The sequence below is a fragment of the Eleutherodactylus coqui genome, chromosome 10, assembly GCF_035609145.1.
Source record: "Eleutherodactylus coqui strain aEleCoq1 chromosome 10, aEleCoq1.hap1, whole genome shotgun sequence".
In the NCBI taxonomy this organism is placed as follows: Eukaryota; Metazoa; Chordata; class Amphibia; order Anura; family Eleutherodactylidae; genus Eleutherodactylus; species Eleutherodactylus coqui.
In genome coordinates this window covers 126,275,400-126,299,424 of record NC_089846.1, presented here as the reverse complement: position 1 = coordinate 126,299,424, position 24,025 = coordinate 126,275,400, and the positions used below count along the sequence as shown (strand labels likewise).

The window sequence follows — 24,025 nt, the reverse complement described above, 5'->3', positions numbered from 1 at the left end:
TACTAGGGGTGCACTACGTGGCCATATCAGGGCCCCCTATATATTAGGACAAGTACTAAAGGTGCACTACGTAGCCATATCAGGGCCCCCTATATATTAGGACAAGTACTAAGGGTACACTACGTGGCCATATCAGGGCCCCCTACATATTAGGAGAATAAAGTCCCTTGACCCGTTTGGCTCTCCTGAGTATATAAGTTAGAGCCATCGTATATGCATGCAGCTCTCTCCATTGTAGTTTATGACTTATGAAGCGTCAGGCTGTTACCCCGACACTCATTGTCTACAACAGAAAGCAGCACATGCTCTGGATTGTATGCCGGCAGAAACTGAACAGCAAATGAGAAGTGGGTGATTCTCGCTCGTCATTCGCTGCCTTTACACTGAATGATCATCAATCGGTTTTGCTCCTTTGAATGATTTTCTGCCCAATAATTGTTCGGTCTGAACGCAGCGTTAGCTCTAACAACCGTATAAAATGACCGTAACGGAATAGATCCGAGATACGAAATAACGATTGTATTTATCATTAATCGCAGCTGTACAAGTATGACTAAGCCCAAGCGGCCGTCTAATCAGTTCATGCTCCACTGGGGGAGCAACAAATAAATCTAGTTAAAACTATTGGCTAAATTAGCAATGTTTTATGTAGGCCATAAAGTAAAGTGGGAAGTCAGCATCTGCCGATGCCAGAAATTATTTGTCAGTGTAACGCAGCGGAAGATTAATTAGCAGATTGTAATCAACACGATTTCAGTTCATTTATGGGTGGTCTACAGAGCAGCACTAATAAACCTGAAGGGCTTCTCCCAGCATTGAATTATGGGACATAGTAATACAATCTGGTATTAGAGCAGTTGGGGGTCACTAGTATATGGGCATGTAGTAAAGGACATAAAGCTGCTATAGAAAGCATCGCCTAAACCAAGTCTATAAATGGACAGATCAAATGACTACAAGGTGTGATACCCAGAATTTAGTGGTCATGACTGTTTTCATTCATTCATTCAGTTGTTCATTCCCTAGTAAGGCTGGGAAATCAGATGTGTGCGCCGGACTCAGATCCTCCACATTATTAGACCCATTTAGGGCTTATTCACACGAGCAATGTGCACAGAACTCGCAAAAAGATGGAATCGTACTCGCCTGCGTGGATCTGGCCTTGGATTTAAAGGGCACTGACAGCTCCCAGGAGCCCAGGGTCTGGGGATGTGACTCTCATACTGCCCCGATGACACAAGCAGTCTCCTTCCTAGTCCGCTGCACACAAGGGTGGACATTGGGAGAGATTGGCGGGAAGGAGAACATGAGGAGTCACCCCAGCTCCGATGAGCCCACAACTTTAGTCTATGGGGCGGACATACCTTCACTAAATCCAAAGAGACTATTTAGCGGTTTTCCGCATGCGGTGATTATGTGCCCCCTTTTTTTTCTTGGGCTGACAAAACTGTTTTTGCTGCATTTTTTTTCCTGTGAAACATAGGGCTTCTTTTATTACCCCTTTTCACAGAATTTTTTTGAGGTTTTTTTTTTTTTTTGCTTTATTAGTGGTAATAAAAGTTAAAACAAAACTTTAAGGGCGCCTTCACACTCGCGATCGCAATATCGCTACTTTTTTTTTTTACCGCAAATGTCAAAAGGTCTTTTTAATGTTAAAAACGCATCTCACAAAAAAAGCAAAGTACAAACTTGCGACTTTTGTGCGATGTGTTTTATAACATTAGGAAGACCTATTGCCATTTGCGTTAACGCAGCGTTATCGCGATCCTAAATGTGAAGGCGCCCGTATACTCAGATACTCATTTGTAAAAATAAAGAGCTATTTATGCTGAAATAGAAGTCAAGGAACGCGTTCGCATCTTGGGGACATTTTGACATATAATCTGCATAGTCTCAAATAACCGGACGGGTATGACGACGGTTTAGGTTGCAACGGGCAGGAAGTGGTTTTCTATTATATATATATTTTTTAGGATTTTATCCTGATTTTTTTTTTACTTACATCTGTAACAATTTTTCTCTAACATCTATGTCCTCCCTGACATCACAGAAGACCTCCGGGGGATTTTTTTTTTTAATTTCGCAGTTTTCCACTGTAACTGGGGCATCCATAGGAACATATTCGATAGGAGCCCCTGTTACAGGAGGGTACATCCTACTAGTGTGCCAATAGTCTCTGGTAGAGCTGGGCTGGGGTCTCCTAGGGCCCTGCAGCTCTGCCATGCTGGGGGGTGCCAGTGATCACCGGGTGGAATAGTGGAAACGGCGCCTCCACGTCCTCTATTTTCTATATGGCATTGGCTTCTGACTTCTCTTCCGAGTCATCGGCGGACTCTGACAGCAAGGCACATGGCCTACTACTGCTGAATGGCAGGAACTTTAAACCTGCGCCATATATTTTACAATGGCACGGAAGTAAAGCCCAGGACCACACACTGTATATTTAATTATCAGGTTTGTTCATATAAAGCCCATAGGCAGCAATCGGAACGGTATTAGTGGAGAGGAGGGAAAGGGCACCATGGATGTATTCTCCAGGAGCCTAGTCCATCAAGCTGGCCATACACGTAAGACGGTTTGTGCACTCGGCGATTTTGATTTTCAAAGTTGGCCATTATTTTTGGAAAGGTTGCACACACATTGCACCACTTTGCACTGTAGCAGCCAATGCCACCTCACATGGGTTTATTGTACGATTGCTCTTATTATAAGTTGTAGACCGGCTTGGTAATATTGTATCTTGACGCCACCAGGAAGTCCTGGTGGCGTCAAGATTGACAGGGGGTGACGCCCCCAGCACCTGATTGGCTGCACAGCGCTGAGGGCGGCAGCTGTCGGTGGGGGAGCGGCTGGTACAGATCTCAACTGTCCCAGCAGCGGAGAAGAAGCGGTGAGGGCGGCATCTGTCAGCGGGGGAGCGGAGTACATGGACCTAACACTCATGGCGGCGGAGCACTAACGCTGAGCACGGCAGCTGTGAGCGGCCGACACGGAGCTGACAATCCACACCCCGGAGCAGAATCGGTGAGGCCGGCAGCTGTGAGAGGGGGACCTTAGGGTGAGCGTAACATTTCTTCTTACTCTTACATCATTAGATGTTTATGCTGCCATGTTACAGAGGTAACATGGCAGCATTTACAGCTCATAATGTAAGCCTAAGAAGAAATGTTACCCTGAGCCTAAGCCTGCAGATACGGCACCAATCTATCCACACTGGGCTACTAGGACCTGCCAGCCTTGGCCCTATCGGGAACTAGGTGTGTGAGAGGGGTGTTCCTCCTGTCAAACCCCTAGTTTCGGGTGGCGTCAAAATACAATAATACCGACCGGCTTTATATAGAAATATATAGTAGTAGTTAGAATAACACTGGTGGAGGAAACATCCAAGAGATCTACATGTCCAACACCACAGCCCTCAAGTGGTTTGGTACTGAGAGGAAGAACAAGAAAACTGGGCACACAACTTTTTAAACTTACCTGAACCAAGAAAATGATGAGGAAATAAAAATTTGCAATTCTTCTAAACTGCTCAAACAGGTTTTTTGGGATAAAGTTCCACACCGTGTACTACAAGAGAGAAGAAGGAGGAAATGTCATATTGTCTTAAAGGTTACACTACACAGAAGAGGTCAACCTACAAGATAATAATAAACCTGCTGACAAATATTAAAGTTTATAACCAGCACAAAACAGGTTTCTAGAAGTTTTTTCCTTTTTAACAAACTAGTAGGTAAAATAAAATCCCCCCCCCCCCCCCCCCACGCTCCATCTTGCTTAAAGTTTTTAGATGACTTTTCAGAACAGTGTACATGAGGAATAAACTGCTTCTCCCTTCTCCTCCGGGTCCTCGACTGTGTCTGACAGCCGAGGACCAGTCCTGCTCCTGCTCGATTTCAGAAGCTTTAATCCCACACCAGAGAGGGGAAGGTCACCAGAGGAAGGGCGAAGAGGAGGAGGAGGAGGGGATGGGGGGGGGTGGGCTGAGGGCCTACACGCAAGGCACACGCCAAACAGAGGAGTCCAGTGGCAACTAAGAGTCAGACTAAACAGATAATATATTCACCTGCCTGCAACTAATAAAGTCAGCCCAGGGGGACAAAATCCTCAAAAATTTCTCAATTTTACCGCCAATATATAGTGGTCAGTCTTTCACTGACCGTACGCTACGAAACACGCCGCTTGACTCCAGAAAGGTCTAGCACAGGTTTTTGCTAGGAAGCTACTAAAGTTTGCTGTACGGCTAAGAAAATAAACTAATTAAGAATACGCGAGTGGCGAGAAATTTGTTTTATGGAGCCTGGCCTCCCGCGGGTTCCTTACTAAATGAACCATTTTGTACTAAATGTAAATATTTTGCCCCGAACCCGACAGAATGACGGACGGCCCGCGTACTCCGGTCTTGTATTCTTCTCCACAGACTATAGAATACGGTTTCCTTCCAGAGATAAGTGGTGAAATAGAGCAGCTTTTATGTTCTCTGACGGCTCATCACTGACTATTATACATATTTGATAGTCTCTTAAATTGGCCTGAGTCTTCAGAACGGCGCTCCCATGTCTAATGAATCATGCCATAAGCACTGAGTGTGGCCCTGGACATCCTCTGCATGCGCATCTACAGCTGATGGAGATGTTCTATCACATTTACATTCCCATTTAAACCACTTTGCTTTTAAAGAATATTCTTCAAAAGACTAAAGCGCTCATACGATGCTCTATTTCATCCATTCTGTCACACGGGACGACGGCATGAATACACAATGACTCGACGCGGGAAGTAAGTAGTGCTGGGCAAGAACACTTTAGGCACAAGTGGAAACAATACGGCCTTATGGAAGCCTTTACCCATCTGGTATTCAACCAAGCCAGATATAAAAGCCCCTATATGTAGACAAGGTTATTAGCAAAAGAACAAAAAAAGAAGAGCAGTCCGATGACGTCATCGGTGACTCTACATATTCTAGAACTGTGCTCTGCCCCGTGCCATCGTAATAAGGTTCCTTGGTCCCTCTACTGCTCACTTAAACCCGGTTTCTTACTTTGTTCAGGTATAAACATAATCAGTAATACGCCCGCCCGACGACTACTTTCTTTACATGTTTGGAGCTCGAAAGTAGTTGTGAATAACCATTAAAGCCAATATCTGTTTGCAAGGTAGGTGTCTACAATAGACTCTACTCCAATTCATATCTAGTACCAACCCCACTGAGAGGGTAGTGGCGCAAATATGTATCACCTATATATTTTTTTTTATTAATTGCTAGCAGATCTTTACAATATTTATCGTTTTTTTTTCTTTTGGTAGATTTTATTATCCTATTTTCTGTACAAGGCTGCCATCTCGCCTCATATACTGCTAAAAGCATTTAGAGATATGCTGTATAGTAGCCTTATGGGTCATAGAAACAATGCAAAATGGACGACCCCTGTTGACTTCAGCAGGACTGTTGTGGGCATGCTCTTCTCCCTCGTGTGTGTGCAGGTAGGGGGGAGGAGGTGAGCTGTGACCATCATTTATTGTAAATGGTGGATCCAGTGTTATCTATATACTGTAATGATCACCGTTCAATGTAATCCTGTCTGCTATATTCATGAGGTTAGTGATGAAGTTTTTCTTACAGAACAGGAAGTGTCAGTCTATTATTAGGCTTAGTGGTCAATGTGAAAATTGCAGAATCTCAGGATTTTCTCAGATGGAAAATGAGAAAATAGACAAAAACACAAAAATGAAGAAAAAAAATAAGAGGACTTGAAAACTCTCCTGACATATCCCTCTCAAATCCACTTTAACCCTCTCCAATCCACTGTCTGACGTCTAAAGACATTAGGATTTAAGGCTGTACAGCTCCAATGTTGGAAGACGTCCGTTGGGGTTCTCTTACTGTATATTGCCAGCCTCTCTGTCGGACACTATCCAATGCGTCACTTCATGCAGTACTGGCTTTAGCCAGCATATAGCGCCATTGTATAACAGCATAAAAAGAGTAAGCCCCCTAGGAAAACAAGAATACAAATTGGATTGGAAAGGGTTAACATCCCATTCATACAGCCATATTTGGATATTGGATATCCTATTCTCATGCAAGTCCTGCATTGTGCATTTTTGCTATTAGATTGTAGACTAGAAAGATATAGCCTCCTGTTAGTATAAGTAGTGAAGGGGTTAAACAAAACCTTTCTATATACCAGTGAATGGTACAGGATAAAGACAGACAGAAGATAAGACAAGTCTCTCAGACTGCCTCCCTTGCATAGCTTCTCACTGAAATCATAACGGTTTCTTTGTATATTATAGTTACACCTTAAAAGGTGTAACTTAAGTTAAATATTTTAGTTGTACCCTATAATGTATTCTTATTAATCTTGGAGGTATGTACTTTTCCTGTGATGTCATTTATGGTATATAAACCACATACAACTTTAAATACATTAGAAATCATTTGATACCGCAAGAAGGCTGGTGTGATTTGTACTTCTCCTATGGGCCCAGACTTCTACATGAGATCTGGCATTGTCTTCTCCTTGATAAACACTTAAATTCTCCTTACGGCTGGTGTGAGCTACGCCCCAACATGCACACAGCCTTCAGCTTTGGAACAATTGAGGTTCACGATCAGTAAATACACAGACCTAGTTTTATCACTCTACCACAATTATCTGCTCTACAAGCATAACTTTCCTAATACGAGGATTTGTAGAATAAGTTTGATGAAAGGATAAGACAGCAAAGTAAAGCATCTAATATACACTAAAATAAAGAAATGTTTCCCATTACAAATGGCAGTAACTTTGTATTCTCCACCACCGAGCTCATTCAGGACGCAATCCAGTAAAAGCTGTAGAGACAAGTGTCTGCCGCTCATCTATTGTGCCTCTGTCATTATCTCATCTAGTCATCGGAGGCGGCGCAGATCATTAATCATGTTTGGTAGACACATTGTGAATTATGTATATATCCTATTCTAAGTCTTCCTCCACCAGAACGGGTCTATTATACTGGCTGATGTAACATCTTACCTCAATAACCGCAGCAGAATACTACAACTAAACTCACAACACAAAGATGAGAGGGAGCAAATAATCCCTAAATGTGAGATAACTCGGCTCCGTAACAAGAGAAGCGGTAACATTCCCTCTACCTGTGGAATACATGGATGCAGTCTGCATCCTCCGCTTAGAGCGCTCGGCTGTATAACAGCTGGGCGCTCGGAGTAGGGAACAGCTGTATGCAGAAGACAAGTGGGGACACCCTGCTTGTCTTCTGCATCCTCCGCTCGCAGCGCTCGGCTGTATAACAGCTGGGCACTCCAAGCGGGGAAAAGCTGGATGCAGAAGACAAGTGGGGACACCCTGCTTGTCTTCTGCATCCTCCGCTCGCAGCGCTCGGCTGTATAACAGCTGGGCACTCCAAGCGGGGAAAAGCTGGATGCAGAAGACAAGTGGGGACACCCTGCTTGTCTTCTGCATCCTCCGCTTAGAGCGCTCGGCTGTATAACAGTTGGGCGCTCGGAGTAGGGAACAGCTGGATGCAGAAGACAAGTGTGGACACCCCGCTTGTCCTCTGCATTCTCCGCTGGCAGTACAAGGTGATCGCTCAATCAGTCCTGGTACAGGAGGGGGATATATTACCTGCAGTTGTTTTTCTCTGTTGACCCTCCGATCTGTCGATTCTAGATCTTCATTTCAGCTATCCAAGATGGCTACTGCAATTTTCTAACTACTTAATGCACACTGTGCACTATTCTCTGATTGGCCAGCACTTATTACATGAGTAATTATCCTGGCCAATCAGAAAACAGGTATAGTGCATTTGTAGTCAAACACTACCAATGCACTGTGATGGATCAGGTAGTCTGAAGATTGAATCAGCCATTTTGGACGTCCGCAAAAGAGGACCCAAAAGAGTCAGATCAGATGGATGGCAGAAAACTGCAGATTGTAGATCCGCTTCCAGGAGAGAATGTTGTCCAGAATCCGGAGGCTGCTGTAAACCATTCTGGGATGAAATCCCCTTCCCTTCCATTCACAGTAAACAGGCAGTCACTCAAAGATTGACCGACTCCTGTTCGCACGGCCAACACTTGCTTGGCTTTTAGCTCACCTAAAAACCAAGTGGCTCCGACAAATGAGCGATTTCTCGCCTCGTTCCCTGTTGGCGGCTGCTTGTACACGGGACAGCTATTGGCCAAAATTACGGTTTCCTTGAATAATTGTGAGCCTAGTATGGCGCAGAGTGAAAGCTCTGGTTCACGACCTGAAGGTTGCAAGTTCAATCCCCGAATGTTTCAGGTAGCCGGCTCAAGGTCGACTCAGCCTTCCACCCTTCCGAGGTCGGTAACATGAGCACCCAGCTTGGTGGGGGGGGCTAATAAATAAATTACCTGAAAGCACTGCGGAATAAGTTGGCGCTATACGTTTATTTTAATCGCCTCGTGTAAGGGTACCTTTATGCTAATGAGAGGCAGAAACTAAGGTAAAAGAAAGCCTCCTTCTGTATTAAGTAAGGAATAGATGCAATGTCCATGCGGAAACAATGTGAACTGGGGTTAAAAGAGTTTTCCCAAACTTTGCTAGATGGGGCAGTGTACGTAATAACACTACAGACATAGCTAAGGGCCTGCTAACTATTCAATGGTGATCAGAGACGTAAGGGTACATCGGGGCGGGTCCCATCACCTTAGATTAGGGGATTAGGTCTATGAATATTTAGGTGATTAATACAAGATCTGCTGATCTCACGGCCCCCACGTGACGCTGTGACCCACCACCGCCGTCTGCGGGCTTCTGCAGGTTCATTTATGTGAAGGCATGAGATATGTGACTATAATATGGAGACCGTGATATCTACAACTCCTCTGCATGTGGAATATATAACTAATGTCTAAGTAGAGACTGGAAGACCGATCCAGTAAAACACATAATAGTCACATTCTAATTCCGTTACTGCGCGGAATCAATAACGACTGTAATGTAGACATCATCTCTGAGTTGTGGAGCCGCAAATGGGTTCTCCGGGAACTGAAGCCACCTGACTCTCCAATATACCGTACGTCTCCGGGGTCGGGCTGTACAGCTCTATGCGTATTGATCCTCTAAGATACATACTATAGATGATGAGGCGCGAGAGACTAGGTAGGGTGGGCTGACATTGCACTGCAGCGTGCGCCAAGTCATTCCATCACCGGGCTTCTATTTCTGCAACTCCCATAGAAGTCAATGGAAGTTAAGCAAACTGCTGTGTCAGTAAGTCAGGAGCTGTGGAAAGCTCACTGTGCTGTGTTAGGGCAGTAATTCCCATTCACTTCTAAGGGTGCTATGCAAACAGGGTAGCCCAGCCTTGGCTGTTTCTGTCCTCCTGGCCACCTCATATGCGGTGGGGTCCTCATGGCGACCATGTTCGGCCAAGATGGGAACATCCCTTTAAATAAAAGCTGCCAATACAGTTCAGTTTTGGTAAATACCTGCGCCCACAATTCTGAAGCAGCTTGGTTTGGAGCTCTGCTTTGTGCCGTTCCTCTGTTATTCCTCCTGAAAATGTATGAACAACTGACAATTGGGTGCTAGAGATGAGCAAGCACCCAAATGCTCGAGTCCGCGTTATTCGAGTTGAGCTTTTCGTAAAATTCGAGAGCTCTACTCGAGTAACGAACCCCATTGACTACAATGGGAGACTCGAACATTTTTGTATTGGACCTGCCGGTTGCCGAGCTTTTTTTTTTCTTCCTATATTTGTGTTCAAACTACCGTTGATGTGTGCAGCGTTGCACAGGGGAGGGGTCAAATCTGACATGTCACTGTAGGATCCCCTGTACGGCAGACCCTTCTACTCACATTAGGGTCTGTTGGATCCCGTTACTGTATATTGTTACCGTCAAATAGTATTGAATTGGTGTTGGAGGATTTAGTAATTACTAAGACAGACGTGAGTGCTGACGGGGCCTCCGTATACCCTACAGCTAAATCTTACAAGAAACCGTGTTTAACACCAAGACGTTGGCAAATATGTGAATTGTACCAATCTTGAATGTCCTTGTACCTGTTGAGAATAATACAAATTTCAAGCATAAGGCTTTAAGGTTGCAACGGCTACAGGAGCAGAACAACGTATAGCTGCACCAGACTGTAAAGAGCCGGAAAACTAAGAGAGACACTTAAAGGGGTTACCAGACAACATCCCTTTAATAGGGCTGCCTATAGCTTATTTATCTACGGGCAGCCCTATTGAAGGGATGTTGTACGGTAACCGGAGAACCCCTTTAAGACCTTAACGCGACAGGATGTAACGTTATGTCATTTGGATGGCGCAGGTTCGGAAGCATGTCCAGCGTATGAGGACAGCGATCCCCGCTGTTAATGCAGTAATGTAAAAATAATTATAATTTCCAAAAAAAGGGGGTTTATTGTGCAGAAGTGGAAGAACCTAAAAAAACTATAATGTTTTTGGTATCGTTGTAATCGCACTGACCCGCAGAAAAAAATGCATTTTGTCATTTATGCTGTATAATATAAAAAAATAGATAAGTAAAAAACAATGGCAGAATTGAGGTTTTCTCTCCCTGCTCTCACAAAAAAAAAAAACACATTTACAATACATTACATGCATTCAAAAATGGTACCAATAAAAACTATAGTTCGCCCTTAACTATACGGCCGTGTCGACGGAAAAATATAGAAGTTATGGTTTTTGAAAAGTAAAGATGAAAATCCCCCAAAAATCGTTGCGTTCCTCATGGCCAAAGTAGGCAGCGTCTTTAAGGGGTTAATGGTACCTAACTGGACCCAGGGTTTTCCCTAAATCAGAGATAGTTGTGGGCAAAGAGCTAATGTCTGTGGGACTACCTGACCATCCCTCATCATCTCGTTCCTGGGGAGAACTTTGAGATCCACACATTAGTGGCTCTAGACAGCAATCAGTCTTTGATCTGGCGTTGCGCTTAGCGGACCTTACGTTTCCTAACATACTGACTAGGTTCATAAATGAAACAACTTTGCTGCCCTTTTAATTCTATAGCAGGAGTATACGAGACCCGGAGCAGACTGGCAAGAGTAGAAAACGTCATCAACAAATGGCGCCACGCACAAGCTGGCGCGGGCACTTTAGGCTTCCATAAGAACGTGCAGTTGACTTTGGTTCTACAAGGGCTGAATCGTACATTAGAAAGTGTAGGTGGAGGTTTATAGGTGGAGGTTTATAGGTGGAGGTTTATAGGTGGAGGTTTATAGGTGGAGGTTTACAGCGTCCGAGAGGCCCGGAGAGACAGCAAAGAGTGGAGAAACCCAACAATGTGAGGTCTCGTTTACGGCAGCAGTTTTGTTGCCCGTTTTGCCGTAATGTCAGGGAAGCAGCAAAGCGTTTTATTCCGCTAAAAAAAAAGGAAAGAGCGCAGAAAGGACCCCTCTATTTTTTACATTCTCGTCAACGGAAAGAACAGAAAGGTTTCTATTTGGTTCAGTTTTTGTTCTCCGTTTAAAGGGGTTGTCTGCATGTGACGTCTCGGCCATTGATTTCAGTAAGAGTGAAGCCAGCGCCTTCTGAGTGGCTGATTCCCATCCAACAATTACTGATGACTAGAGATGAGCGAGTAGTGCCTTAGCCGAGTTTCTGCCCGCTCGTCTCTAAAGATTCGGGTCCCGGCGGCGGGCGGGGAGTGGCGGGGAAGAGCGGGGAGGAACGGAGGGGAGATCTCTCTCTCCCTCTCTCCCCCCCGCTCACCGCTGCAACTCACCTGTCACCCGCAGCCGAATCTTTTGAGACGAGCGGGCAGATACTCGGCTAAGGCACCACTCGCTCTAGTAGTTAGCCTTAGCGAGTATGCTCGCTAATCTCTACTGATGACCTATCAGTAGAAAAGATGGAAGACAATCCCTTTAATGGATCTGTTTTTAAATGAGCATGCGCAAAAGGGAAGAAAGACAAAAAAAAGACGGCAAAATGAATCCGTTAAAAATGGATGTAAAGCGGAAAAAAATGGAAACAAACTGATAAAAATTGTCTGTTTTTTGACAAATATGTCTACCAGATCCGTAAAAAAAAAAAAGGCTACAAAAAAATGGATCAATTAAAATTAGAACGCAATACGCTGATGTGAACGAGCCCCGAGTACAGCTTTCTGGGTTATTAGCGTAGAAATAGAGGCGACTACGGATACCTGAACAGTAAACCGGTAACAGAATTCACTAATTAATGGTAACGGCCGTATAGAGATAAGAATGAGCCCCACGCATCTTACAGAATCTAAGAAAGTATTCCTACCTTTGAGGAGACAATCCGGTTATCGCAGAATTTTGGCGCAATATAAGCATCTGTTACTGAAGCTGGCCGATGTCCAACATACACCGTCCGGGTTCCCACACGATTTTCCTCTCCGGGACACTGTCAGATACAAGATAAAACACACCGTAAGTAGGTGGCCCAATCGTCACACCGGTGCCAACCGTCTTCTGAGAACACTTGGATAAGTACTCGTACATTCATGGCAAGTACTTGTCGGACCTCTACAGGATGGAGGAGAGCCGAGCGCCGTCACACGAGCCAAGACCGGGCTTTATTCTGGGACACAAGAGGTTGACGACAGGAAATATTGGAGTGAATCCATTTAGGAAACTGCAGTGTTTTTACATGTTTACTTCATCCTTCAGCGGTTTATCAGGAAGACAAAGGAAAAACAGTTTTGTTTTTCCAATGGATTGGAGGAAACACTTGGCACACACCGAGCGTCCTTGACATGAGATAATATAGCCTAGGTAGATGTTCATCCATGACCACTAGGGGCACATGGTCCATAATATAGCTTAGGTAGGTGTTCATCCATGACCACTAGGGGCACATGGTCCATAACATAGCCTAGGTAGATGTTCATCCATGACCACTAGGGGCACATGGTCCATAATATAGCCTAGGTAGGTGTTCATCCATGACCACTAGGGGCACATGGTCCATAATATAACCTAGGTAGGTGCTCATCCATGACCACTAGGGGCACATGGTCCATAACATAGCCTAGGTAGGTGTTCATCCATGACCACTAGAGGCACATGGTCCATAATATAGCCTAGGTAGGTGTTCATCCATGACCACTAGGGGCACATGGTCCATAACATAGCCTAGGTAGGTGTTCATCCATGACCACTAGGGGCACATGGTCCATAATATAGCCTAGGTAGGTGTTCATCCATGACCACTAGGGGCACATGGTTCATAATATAGCCTAGGTAGGTGTTCACCAATGACCACTACGGGCACCTAGGCCTCGTTCACACCGGGTGACACGGCATCGCCGCAAGAAAAATCGCAGCAATATCGCATTGCTGGTCCGTGCGACATCGCTGGTTTCTCACGGTGATACAGGGACTGTAGCGATAAAAAGTTGCATATGGTGCTACAAAGTCACGCAACTTTGTAGCGCCACATGCGAGGATTTCTGGGGGGGCTGAAATATAAGCCCTACCACAAAAATAAGCCGCAGCTGACAAAAAAAAGTTAAAAATAAGTATACTTCACCTAGAAACGCTGTCCAGAGTTCCGCTACAGCTCCCTCCCGTGCCCCGACACTGGGCATCATCTATTCTGGCTGGGGTTGGAAAAATCCCTGACTCCTGGAATCGCTGCATGTGACTGGCGAATGCTTAATCAGAGCTAGAACTCGATGAATGGCTGCGATTGGTTCATCGAGCACTGGCTGTGATTGGCTAAGCATTAGCCAATCAGAGGCAACACTTTTAGGAGGCGGAGATTTTTCAATCCCTGGCCAGAAGAGAAGACGACCAGTGCCGGGGACTGGGAAAAAGATACAGCCGGGCTGACAGCGCTTCATAGGTGATGTATGTGTATTTTTCTATCTTTTGTCTGCACCCAGGGCTTTGGTTATGGCTTTGACTGTCAAAGTTGCATCGCACCGCATAAAAACCATGCTTTCGTGCGATGCAACAGAGAGGAAGGCTTCATAGGGAAGCATGGGCAACAAAACTTCATGAGTCACATGCATATCGCGGGACCCAGGGGGTTTTTGTGTCGGGTTGTTGCATGCTACTAAACATCGCACATGTGAATTAACCCATAGGACAGCATGGGCTTCACATACATGCAATTTGTAGAATTGTAGCAACGCCACTTTATCGCCCGTGTGAACGAGGCCTGCAGGTAGAGATGCCCGTAGCGTTCGACGAGCGGCCAGGTCATGCCTTGGTTGCAGCAGCAATGTGGTCTAAGCCCTGCGGCTTGCTAATTAATTAATTGTTTATTGGCTGCAGGTTGTTAAAAGTTGCGTTGTTTGCCTAAAGTAGTGCGGCCATTAACAAGAAGCAGCTAATTAATTAGCAAGTTGTGCGGACATGATTCATAGCGGGGCTCGCTATGGCAACAATGACACGATGCTGGAGCCTTAGGAGGAGATAAATTCATAAGGAGTAATGTACATATCTCATCCCTTATGGGCAAACCTCATGCGAGCAATCCCGGCCTCCTGCCGACATGTCTATAAAGAGAAGAGCGCTCTGATGTGCGGGGACACCGGGCAGTAAGACTATAATCTCACACCTTCGGTGGTTGTGTCGGTGGCCCGACACACTGAACCGCTCATCAGGCGCTGCCTTCCTCCATATTGGACTGATGCAGGGCACCTCGGGGGGCAGTAGGGGTGGATTTAGGAAAAGGAAGGATAAAGGGGATAAAGCCAGTATTGCTGAGACCAGATTGCGGTGCAGTATTAGCAGTGTCGGCTTTATCCTCCCTTCTCCTGCTGACACGGCCCTCACGATTACACACGTTATAACGGTGATGGTTGGTAAAGAAACCTCCAAGTCATCTTCACAGGAGATTCTTAATAAACTCTTAAAGCATAATGCCTCTCACACTCTGGAGGTCTCCTATGTATATGGCCGTCACTTCCATGTAGTGCAGCCTCCTGTCTGATGCTGATCATGCACCATTTTAATGCTGAGATTTCTTCCTGCTCACTTCCTCTATGCTCTGCTAACACTCGCAAGATGCCTCAGCACAGCATCACATGACCAGCTACAGCTAATACCATCTCTGCCTGCTGCGAGGACACAGCCATTACCTTCTGTATTTCATTTCTGCCAAAATAAACTACAGACCATAAGTATACACAGTCAGGAGGATGAGCCATGATCTTCGTCATTCTAACTGTGACAGGAGCCTCTAATCATCAGTACTAATTGTGATAAGAGCTTCTGTTCCCCCTTATGAAGAGCTTGTGTGGCACAGTCCACGTAATATCATTATACAGCAATTATACCGACTTTCTTGCGAGCTCATAAAGCCAAGTAATTCTCAAGTGGTCAGAATGAGATCACATGACCCACCCGAGGAGAAGGAGTCCAAGAATGATCAGACAGAAAGGAATACCTAAACAAGGTAATACTCGCTCACTTCTATATACCGGGGCTAGCTACATAATGAATGAAAAAAAGGTTCTTTAAATGTTCCCCATAAATTTGCACACTTGGATTGTTCAAACAAGAATGTTTATTTAGATAAGAACTGGGATAAGTGTCAGAAAAGAACCTCTGGTGCCACTTATCCTCCTTAGACCAAAGTATTGGACAGGTGACATCCAACATGCCCAATCAGGGGCGTAGCTAAAGGCTCATGGGCCCGGGTGCAAAAGTTTATCTTGGGGCCCCCCAACTTCTTAGCCCCTTAATGCAGAGGTGTAACTGGAAGCTCCTGGGCCCCAATGCAAAACCTGTAACAGGGCCCCCAACTATAATGCTTTATTCATAGTACTGGGCTCCCAATATGGAGAAGAGAGGCCTTATGGGCCCCCTAAGGGTCCTGGGCCCGGGTGCAACCACACCCCCTATAGTTATGCCAGTGGGCCCAATTCTTCTTTTCCCTAACAGGACTATTGGGATTTATCCATAGATTGATTCATCTAAAATCTATCAATAATCAATGTATTTGTGTTCAGAAAAATCTGGTGTCTGGTCAGCCTAAATCCCTTAAAGGGTATTAATAGAGCAGGTCTAGTGTCCGGGAGGAGAACCGCTGTGCTATGAAGTAAGCGCCTTTGCCACAGCTTATTACTTATTTAAGGCAGCCTACCAGTGACAGATGGAAGTTGGTTGGGATCTGAAAGCTCCTTTCTATGGCTTCCGCGGTGCTAAGTCTGCAATGGAAAGTCACAGAGCAGCATGAAGGCCGGAGCAGGTAGGAAAGTCTTCCAATAAGCCGGTCTAGTCGTACGGCAGGTGATGAGGAGAAGTACGAAGTGACACCACGCCGGGGACACGGATTCTGCGGACCCCAAGCCTCTAATTCCCGGCCGGGTATTTGTCAAACACTTATTTTTATATTTCCTATATAAAGAGCGATTCTTCAACAAGCGCAGGATGTCAGGGATATAAGCAGATACAATTTGCTTTCTGGCTAATAGCGTCTATTAAGGTGCTTGTAAATAGAGCGAGCAGAAATGGGGAAACAGTGTGTAAATAATGTATCGCATGAACCGACAACAGGAAGTAAATATTTATTGGACTTCTGGGCTTTGAAGTGAGGAAAGACTGAAAATAACCAAAATGTTCCAAAGTTATTAGGAAAACATGTTACTGTTTATGTCAAGTCAGGAGCTATATAAAAACTTTGTACCTTTGATAATACATTGCGGTGGGGGTGGGGGGGGGGGTCACATCTGGGCTGGAGGATCCACCGCAGGCCCGGCACAAAATACAGGAAGGAATGGCGCTGCATGCTGGTAAAATGCCGGGCAACCGAACGGAGCCCATTATAGTCAATGGGGTTGGCCCGATGCTGTTCGGTTCCATCATATGGCCTCCTGCACACGGCCGGGATTCCCACAGATGGGTTCGATCCTGTGCCCAGCCGATGACCCCAGCTTACCTCTCCGCCTCTCAGCCGGCACACATGCGCAGTACAGAGGACGTCGAGCTGCCGCTATGGCGATGGTCGCAGGAGCAGCATCATTCTGCAATGATGATTGTAGAACGCCCGTGGGACGGACGGCTTCCGTTGACTTGACTGGAAGCCTGCACAAAATCGCAGCATGCGCAATTTCTCCCCCGCAAGTGGGAAAAAAAAAACAAAAAACGCAATCGCTTTCCACTTGTGGGCAGGAAATTGCATTTTGCCATGGCATGCCAGGGGATGGATTTGCGCTTTAACTGAACAATTATCATTCAGTTTCGCTCGTTTGAACGATTTTTTTTGTCTACCTGTTCCACTGTGGGAGCAGCTAAGCACAAAGATAACCGAAAAAAAGAAAAAGGAAGCAAACTGACAGTTTTACGTTTGCTTCCATTTTCCATTGACAGCAGTGTTTTTTTTTTTTAAAAACCTGAAAAGTTACAATCCAGTTTTTGAACTGAAAATGGCTTTCTGCCGCGGTAGATCCCCCGGCGCGGCTTTCTGCCATGTTGGAGGACCGGCAAGTGTTTCCTATTATTCCAATGTGTTATACTGTCCCATTGAAAATGGGCGATGCGTTCCGAGGAAACGAAAAGATGGCGCACGCAGCGATGTTGTCATGTACATGACTCCATTCAAAAGAATAGTGTATATATTTGTGTGAGGTTTTGTGCATATCACAACGCACCAATTTAGATTCTTGGCCGTGTGAAACTGGCCTAATGGAATTATTTTATCCCCCGTTAGAAAACATTCTTTGTGCAAACATTGAATAAGCAGGCAGCTCTGGGAAATGTGAATGTACAGGCCCACAGAATTACAGAGACAGGTCTATAAAAAGGAGCAGAAACCTAAATATCTACATAACAATGATAATCCGCAAGGAATCGCGTCAAATTAGAACATTTGAGCTTTAGAATTCCATCCTCGAATACTTACCTTTGAGGAAAAAGAAAAATTCTTAAACTCAGATGTTCAGCAGAAACCCAACATTTGGGATCTATTGTGTGTGTTCAGAAGAGCCCCCAAACCATCTGAGCTCGGGAACGTCATCCTCAGATCCTTACATTGTTGGGATGAAACCAAAAGTTCTGAACATTCCGGCTCCCTTCTCTTCTAAAACATCTGAAGTTGATCTATTTCGTCCCAGAATCAATTCTCTGGGAACGTATTCAGATGCTTTGAATATTAGGACCAATTCTACCCCCGCGGCGTTCCTCTTGCCAACTTTATGTTATCTGTTTGTTTGTCTGAGTGGTTTTCGTCTCAGCCCAGTCTGAGAGTGACGAACCTCGTCTTACTCTTACACATGTGGCGGCTGCGCCCTATGGTGGCCCCGCTTGTCTTCTGCATCCAGCTGTTATACAGCCGTGTGCTCCGACCAGAGTATGGAGAATGCAGCTCTGTTCTTCATTCCCCACCTGTCTTCAGGGAGCGGGATACAGCTGAAACAATAGTATCAGCTGTATCCAGCTGTGAATCTCTGATAACTGATCGCTGATATTTCAGCATGCTGTAAGATCAGCGACGGCTTAACGAAAACTGCACGATGTTAGTGCAGCTAGACACAACGATTATCGCTCAAAAGATGTGAAAATTGTATCTAAAAGGGCTTTAAAAAGAGAAAGACAGAATTCCCTGCGGCTAAGCACTTCTCTAGTCACGGACACAACATAGAAAATATGAAAGTTATTATACTTCTAGGCAATTTCAAATTACAAAGCCATAGAAGAATTTGGGAGTGCAAACAACTTTTGACACTTTCAACAAAGGGTTAAATTCTTCAAGAGGATTTATATGTGACTGCGAAGTATGAGAAGTCATCTAGAAGTTAACTTTATTTATTTCTGTACTCATCCTGTTGTGGTATTTCGTTAAGTGCAAACTAATCACATCCTTGTCTGTGCCCTGTCATATATATGTGTGTGTGTATATATTATGTGTGTATAATATATATATATATATATATATATATATATATATATATATATAACACACACATATATACATACATACATATACACACACACATACATACACACATATATACATACATATACACACACACACACACACACATATATACACACATACACACATACATACACACATATATACACACACACACACACACACACACACACACACACACACACATATATATATATACATATATACACACACACACACACACACACACACACACACACACACGCACGCCTCTTCGGATCTATTTCATTAGCCTGAGAAAGAACCCCAAGAGGATCCGAAAGCTCGCTATAACATCATGTATCCTTGTTAGCCATTAAAGGGTAGCATATCTACAAGATTACTTGGCTTCTCTTGCTGGATACAATCACATTCTAATACAATATCCAAGCATCCGGCCAACAACCAGTGTTTGAGGATGGATCTCTGGCCATAGAAGAAGAAGAATCCTTATTCTTCATGAACACGGTCTCTTACAATTCCGGAGGACGACTCACAATTACTTTGAACTCACGCCAAATTTTTTTTCCCAATAGTCAAACATCCTCTGCACTAATAATGAGAAATGTACAAAGAGGGTCACAAGCGAAATATTGGCAATTACACATTTAAATATTTGTACATTTATAATGGACACTAAGGTTCGGTTTACACGCAGATATTGTGGCTGCAGGGATGGCCTTCAAATCCCAGGCAAAATTCATGTTAAACGGAGAATAAAGTCGGCTGACAATTGGGTCACTTTCTACGACACTCCCACCCCATAAGGCCTCATGTCCATGGACAGGGTGGATTCTGCATGCAGGAGCCCGCTGTGGAATCCGACCCTGCTTACCTGTCCGGGTCTTATTTTTTTTGTGTGCTGCGGATGTGTGTGGAAGCGTAGGCACACGGGTTATTGCTGCCGAATCTAGAGCGGAACGCGCCCGCGCCCATAGGGAATCATTGGGCACCCACAGGTAATTAAATACCTGCGGATGTCATTTTTCCTTGCCGTGCGGGAAACAACAGGCAGCATGCCCCATTTTCTGCAGGTTTACCGCAGGTACAGCACGGCGCCGAGCACATTCGCCTGGCAGATAAAAAGAAGTTATGGACGGGAACCCGCATTGTCCGGACAGGTGAGCATTCTCTATTTCATGGCCTCATGTCTGCGGGGAAGGAGGGACCTGCTGCGGGATTCTGCATGGGGAATCCCTGCAGGCCTGAATTTGCCCGTGGACATGAGGCCTGCGTCTACATATCCACTCCTCAGTTGGTTTACGTAACAGATTAAACCTACAAATACTTAAAACCGCAGGAAAGAAATAGAAATGCCACCTTACCCATTGTGCCCACAATGTAAAGCCAGTCTCCTCGTTATTTGACGCCCACATTACAGAAGCGGCGTCCACAGCTCAAGTAGCCGGCGAAAGCTGGACAGTAATTCAGAAGCTAGTGACCCTTCCAAAATGCTGAGTGGACAAAGGTCGGCCGAAGAATTTGTACAGAGTTAACATTAACACAATGCCAACAGAAGGAAACAAATACAAGCGGTCGGAAGCGACATGCAGGATACAACCGGGAGTGAGGGTCATTAAAGAAAAAGAGACTAATACATTTAAAAAAGTCACATATAAGGTTCACCAGTTCACATTGCATTGAACAAATACGGATCGCTAACAATGCTGCCGAGTGCGTCCGAGAACATTTCTATCGTGCAGGCGGACAATCACTAGTGAACATAAGAGTCCTCGTTTCATCCTCCTCTCTCCCCATGTTATACCGTCCCTTAGGAATATCAGTGTCTGGGAGAGCGGGGACGACACCTCAGCTTCCAAAGTATCTCCAAACCCCGGAGCAGAGGTTGTATCACTGTGGAGCTGGACAGATTACAGGGGGTCTAGGAGCGCTGGATGGGAGCTGGACAGATTTGGAAGGTCTAGGAGCGCTGGATGGGAGCTGGAGAGATGTGGGTGTCTAGGAGCGCTGGATGGGAGCTGGACAGATGTGGGGGTCTAGGAGCGCTGGATGGGAGCTGGAGAGATGTGGGGGTCTAGGAGCGCTGGATGGGAGCTGGAGAGATGTGGGTGTCTAGGAGCGCTGGATGGGAGCTGGAGAGATGTGGGTGTCTAGGAGCGCTGGATGGGAGCTGGAGAGATGTGGGTGTCTAGGAGCGCTGGATGGGAGCTGGACAGATGTGGGAGGTCTAGGAGCACTGGATGGGAGCTGGACAGATTTGGGAGGTCTAGGAGCACTGGATGGGAGCTGGACAGATTTGGGAGGTCTAGGAGCACTGGATGGGAGCTGGACAGATTTGGGAGGTCTAGGAGCACTGGATGGGAGCTGGACAGATTACAGGGGGTCTAGGGGAGCTGGATGGGAGCTGGACAGATTTGGGGGGTCTAGGAGAGCTGGATGGGAGCTGGACAGATTTGGGGGGGTCTAGGAGCGCTGGATGGGAGCTGGACAGATTACAGGGGGTCTAGGGGAGCTGGATGGGAGCTGGACAGATTTGGAGGGTCTAGGAGAGCTGGATGGGAGCTGGACAGATTTGGGGGGGTCTAGGAGAGCTGGATGGGAGCTTGACAGATTACAGGGGGTCTAAGGAGCACTGGATGGGAGCTGGGCAGATTTGGGAGGTCTAGGAGCATTGGATGGGAGCTGGACAGATTTGGGAGGTCTAGAAGAGCTGGATGGGAGCTGGACAGATTACAGGGGGTCTAGGGGAGCTGGACAGATTACAGGGGGTCTAGGAGTGCTGGATGGGAGCTGGACAGATTACAGGGGGTCTAGGAGTGCTGGATGGAAGCTGGACAGATTACAGGGGGTCTAGGAGAGCTGAATGGGAGCTGGACAGATTACAGGGGGTCTAGGAGTGCTGGATGGGACCTGGACAGATCACAGGGGGTATAGGAGTGCTGGATGGGAGCTGGACAGATTTGGGAGGTCTAGAAAAGCTGGATGGGAGCTTGACAGATTACAGGGGGTCTAGGAGTGCTGGATGGGAGCTGGACAGATTTGGGAGGTCTAGAAAAGCTGGATGGGAGCTTGACAGATTACAGGGGGTCTAGGAGTGCTGGATGGGAGCTGGACAGATTTGGGAGGTCTAGAAAAGCTGGATGGGAGCTTGACAGATTACAGGGGGTCTAGGAGAGCTGAATGGGAGCTGGACAGATTACAGGGGGTCTAGGAGAGCTGAATGGGAGCTGGACAGATTTGGGAGGTCTAGAAGAGCTGGATGGGAGCTGGACAGATTACAGGGGGTCTAGGGGAGCTGGACAGATTACAGGGGGTCTAGGAGTGCTGGATGGAAGCTGGACAGATTACAGGGGGTCTAGGAGAGCTGAATGGGAGCTGGACAGATTACAGGGGGTCTAGGAGTGCTGGATGGGACCTGGACAGATCACAGGGGGTATAGGAGTGCTGGATGGGAGCTGGACAGATTTGGGAGGTCTAGAAAAGCTGGATGGGAGCTTGACAGATTACAGGGGGTCTAGGAGTGCTGGATGGGAGCTGGACAGATTTGGGAGGTCTAGAAAAGCTGGATGGGAGCTTGACAGATTACAGGGGGTCTAGGAGTGCTGGATGGGAGCTGGACAGATTTGGGAGGTCTAGAAAAGCTGGATGGGAGCTTGACAGATTACAGGGGGTCTAGGAGAGCTGAATGGGAGCTGGACAGATTACAGGGGGTCTAGGAGAGCTGAATGGGAGCTGGACAGATTACAGGGGGTCTAGGAGAGCTGAATGGGAGCTGGACAGATTACAGGGGGTCTAGGAGAGCTGAATGGGAGCTGGACAGATTACAGGGGGTCTAGGAGTGCTGGATGGGAGCTGGACAGATTTGGGAGGTCTAGGAGCATTGGATGGGAGCTGGACAGATTTGGGAGGTCTAGAAAAGCTGGATGGGAGCTGGACAGATTTGGGAGGTCTAGAAAAGCTGGATGGGAGCTTGACAGATTACAGGGGGTCTAGGAGTGCTGGATGGGAGCTGGACAGATTTGGGAGGTCTAGAAAAGCTGGATGGGAGCTTGACAGATTACAGGGGGTCTAGGAGACCTGAATGGGAGCTGGACAGATTACAGGGGGTCTAGGAGAGCTGAATGGGAGCTGGACAGATTACAGGGGGTCTAGGAGTGCTGGATGGGAGCTGGACAGATCACAGGGGGTCTAGGAGTCTGGATGGGAGCTGGACAGATTTGGGAGGTCTAGGAGCATTGGATGGGAGCTGGACAGATTTGGGAGGTCTAGAAAAGCTGGATGGGAGCTTGACAGATTACAGGGGGTCTAGGAGTGCTGGATGGGAGCTGGACAGATTTGGTAGGTCTAGGAGCATTGGATGGGAGCTGGACAGATTTGGGAGGTCTAGAAAAGCTGGATGGGAGCTGGACAGATTTGGGAGGTCTAGAAAAGCTGGATGGGAGCTTGACAGATTACAGGGGGTCTAGGAGTGCTGGATGGGAGCTGGACAGATTTGGGAGGTCTAGAAAAGCTGGATGGGAGCTTGACAGATTACAGGGGGTCTAGGAGACCTGAATGGGAGCTGGACAGATTACAGGGGGTCTAGGAGAGCTGAATGGGAGCTGGACAGATTACAGGGGGTCTAGGAGTGCTGGATGGGAGCTGGACAGATCACAGGGGGTCTAGGAGTCTGGATGGGAGCTGGACAGATTTGGGAGGTCTAGGAGCATTGGATGGGAGCTGGACAGATTTGGGAGGTCTAGAAAAGCTGGATGGGAGCTTGACAGATTACAGGGGGTCTAGGAGTGCTGGATGGGAGCTGGACAGATTTGGTAGGTCTAGGAGCATTGGATGGGAGCTGGACAGATTTGGGAGGTCTAGAAAAGCTGGATGGGAGCTTGACAGATTACAGGGGGTCTAGGAGTGCTGGATGGGAGCTGGACAGATTTGGGAGGTCTAGGAGCATTGGATGGGAGCTGGACAGATTTGGGAGGTCTAGGAGAGCTGGACAGGAGCTGGACAGATTTGGGAGGTCTAGGAGAGCTGGACAGATTATAGGGGGTCTAGGGGAGCTGGATAGATTTGGGGGGTCTAGGGGAGCTGGAATACATGTACACTATTCCTAGGAGAAATGTGTCATTTTACACCCCACATAATCTTTTCACAAAAAAATAATTGCTGATCTTTGGCCATCCATATAGTCCGACTGACA

General features: G+C 46.3%; 1 protein-coding gene and 1 long non-coding RNA gene across 4 annotated transcripts in view; both read right to left on the bottom strand.

Moving 5' to 3' along the window:
- The window catches only part of LOC136580895 (uncharacterized), a 261,801-nt gene that overhangs the window by 93,964 nt on the left and 143,812 nt on the right, over positions 1-24,025 (bottom strand). The gene's annotated exons all lie outside the window — the stretch shown is intronic.
- ATP11C (ATPase phospholipid transporting 11C) overlaps positions 1-24,025 on the bottom strand; it is a 157,756-nt gene that overhangs the window by 90,741 nt on the left and 42,990 nt on the right. For all 3 annotated transcript variants that reach the window (XM_066581798.1, XM_066581797.1, XM_066581796.1), the window contains exons 2-3: positions 12,253-12,372; positions 3,478-3,567 (exon numbers count right to left, since the gene is read on the bottom strand). In XM_066581798.1, coding sequence (XP_066437895.1) covers positions 3,478-3,567; positions 12,253-12,372 — 210 coding nt within the window. The remainder of the gene's footprint in view (positions 1-3,477; positions 3,568-12,252; positions 12,373-24,025) is intronic.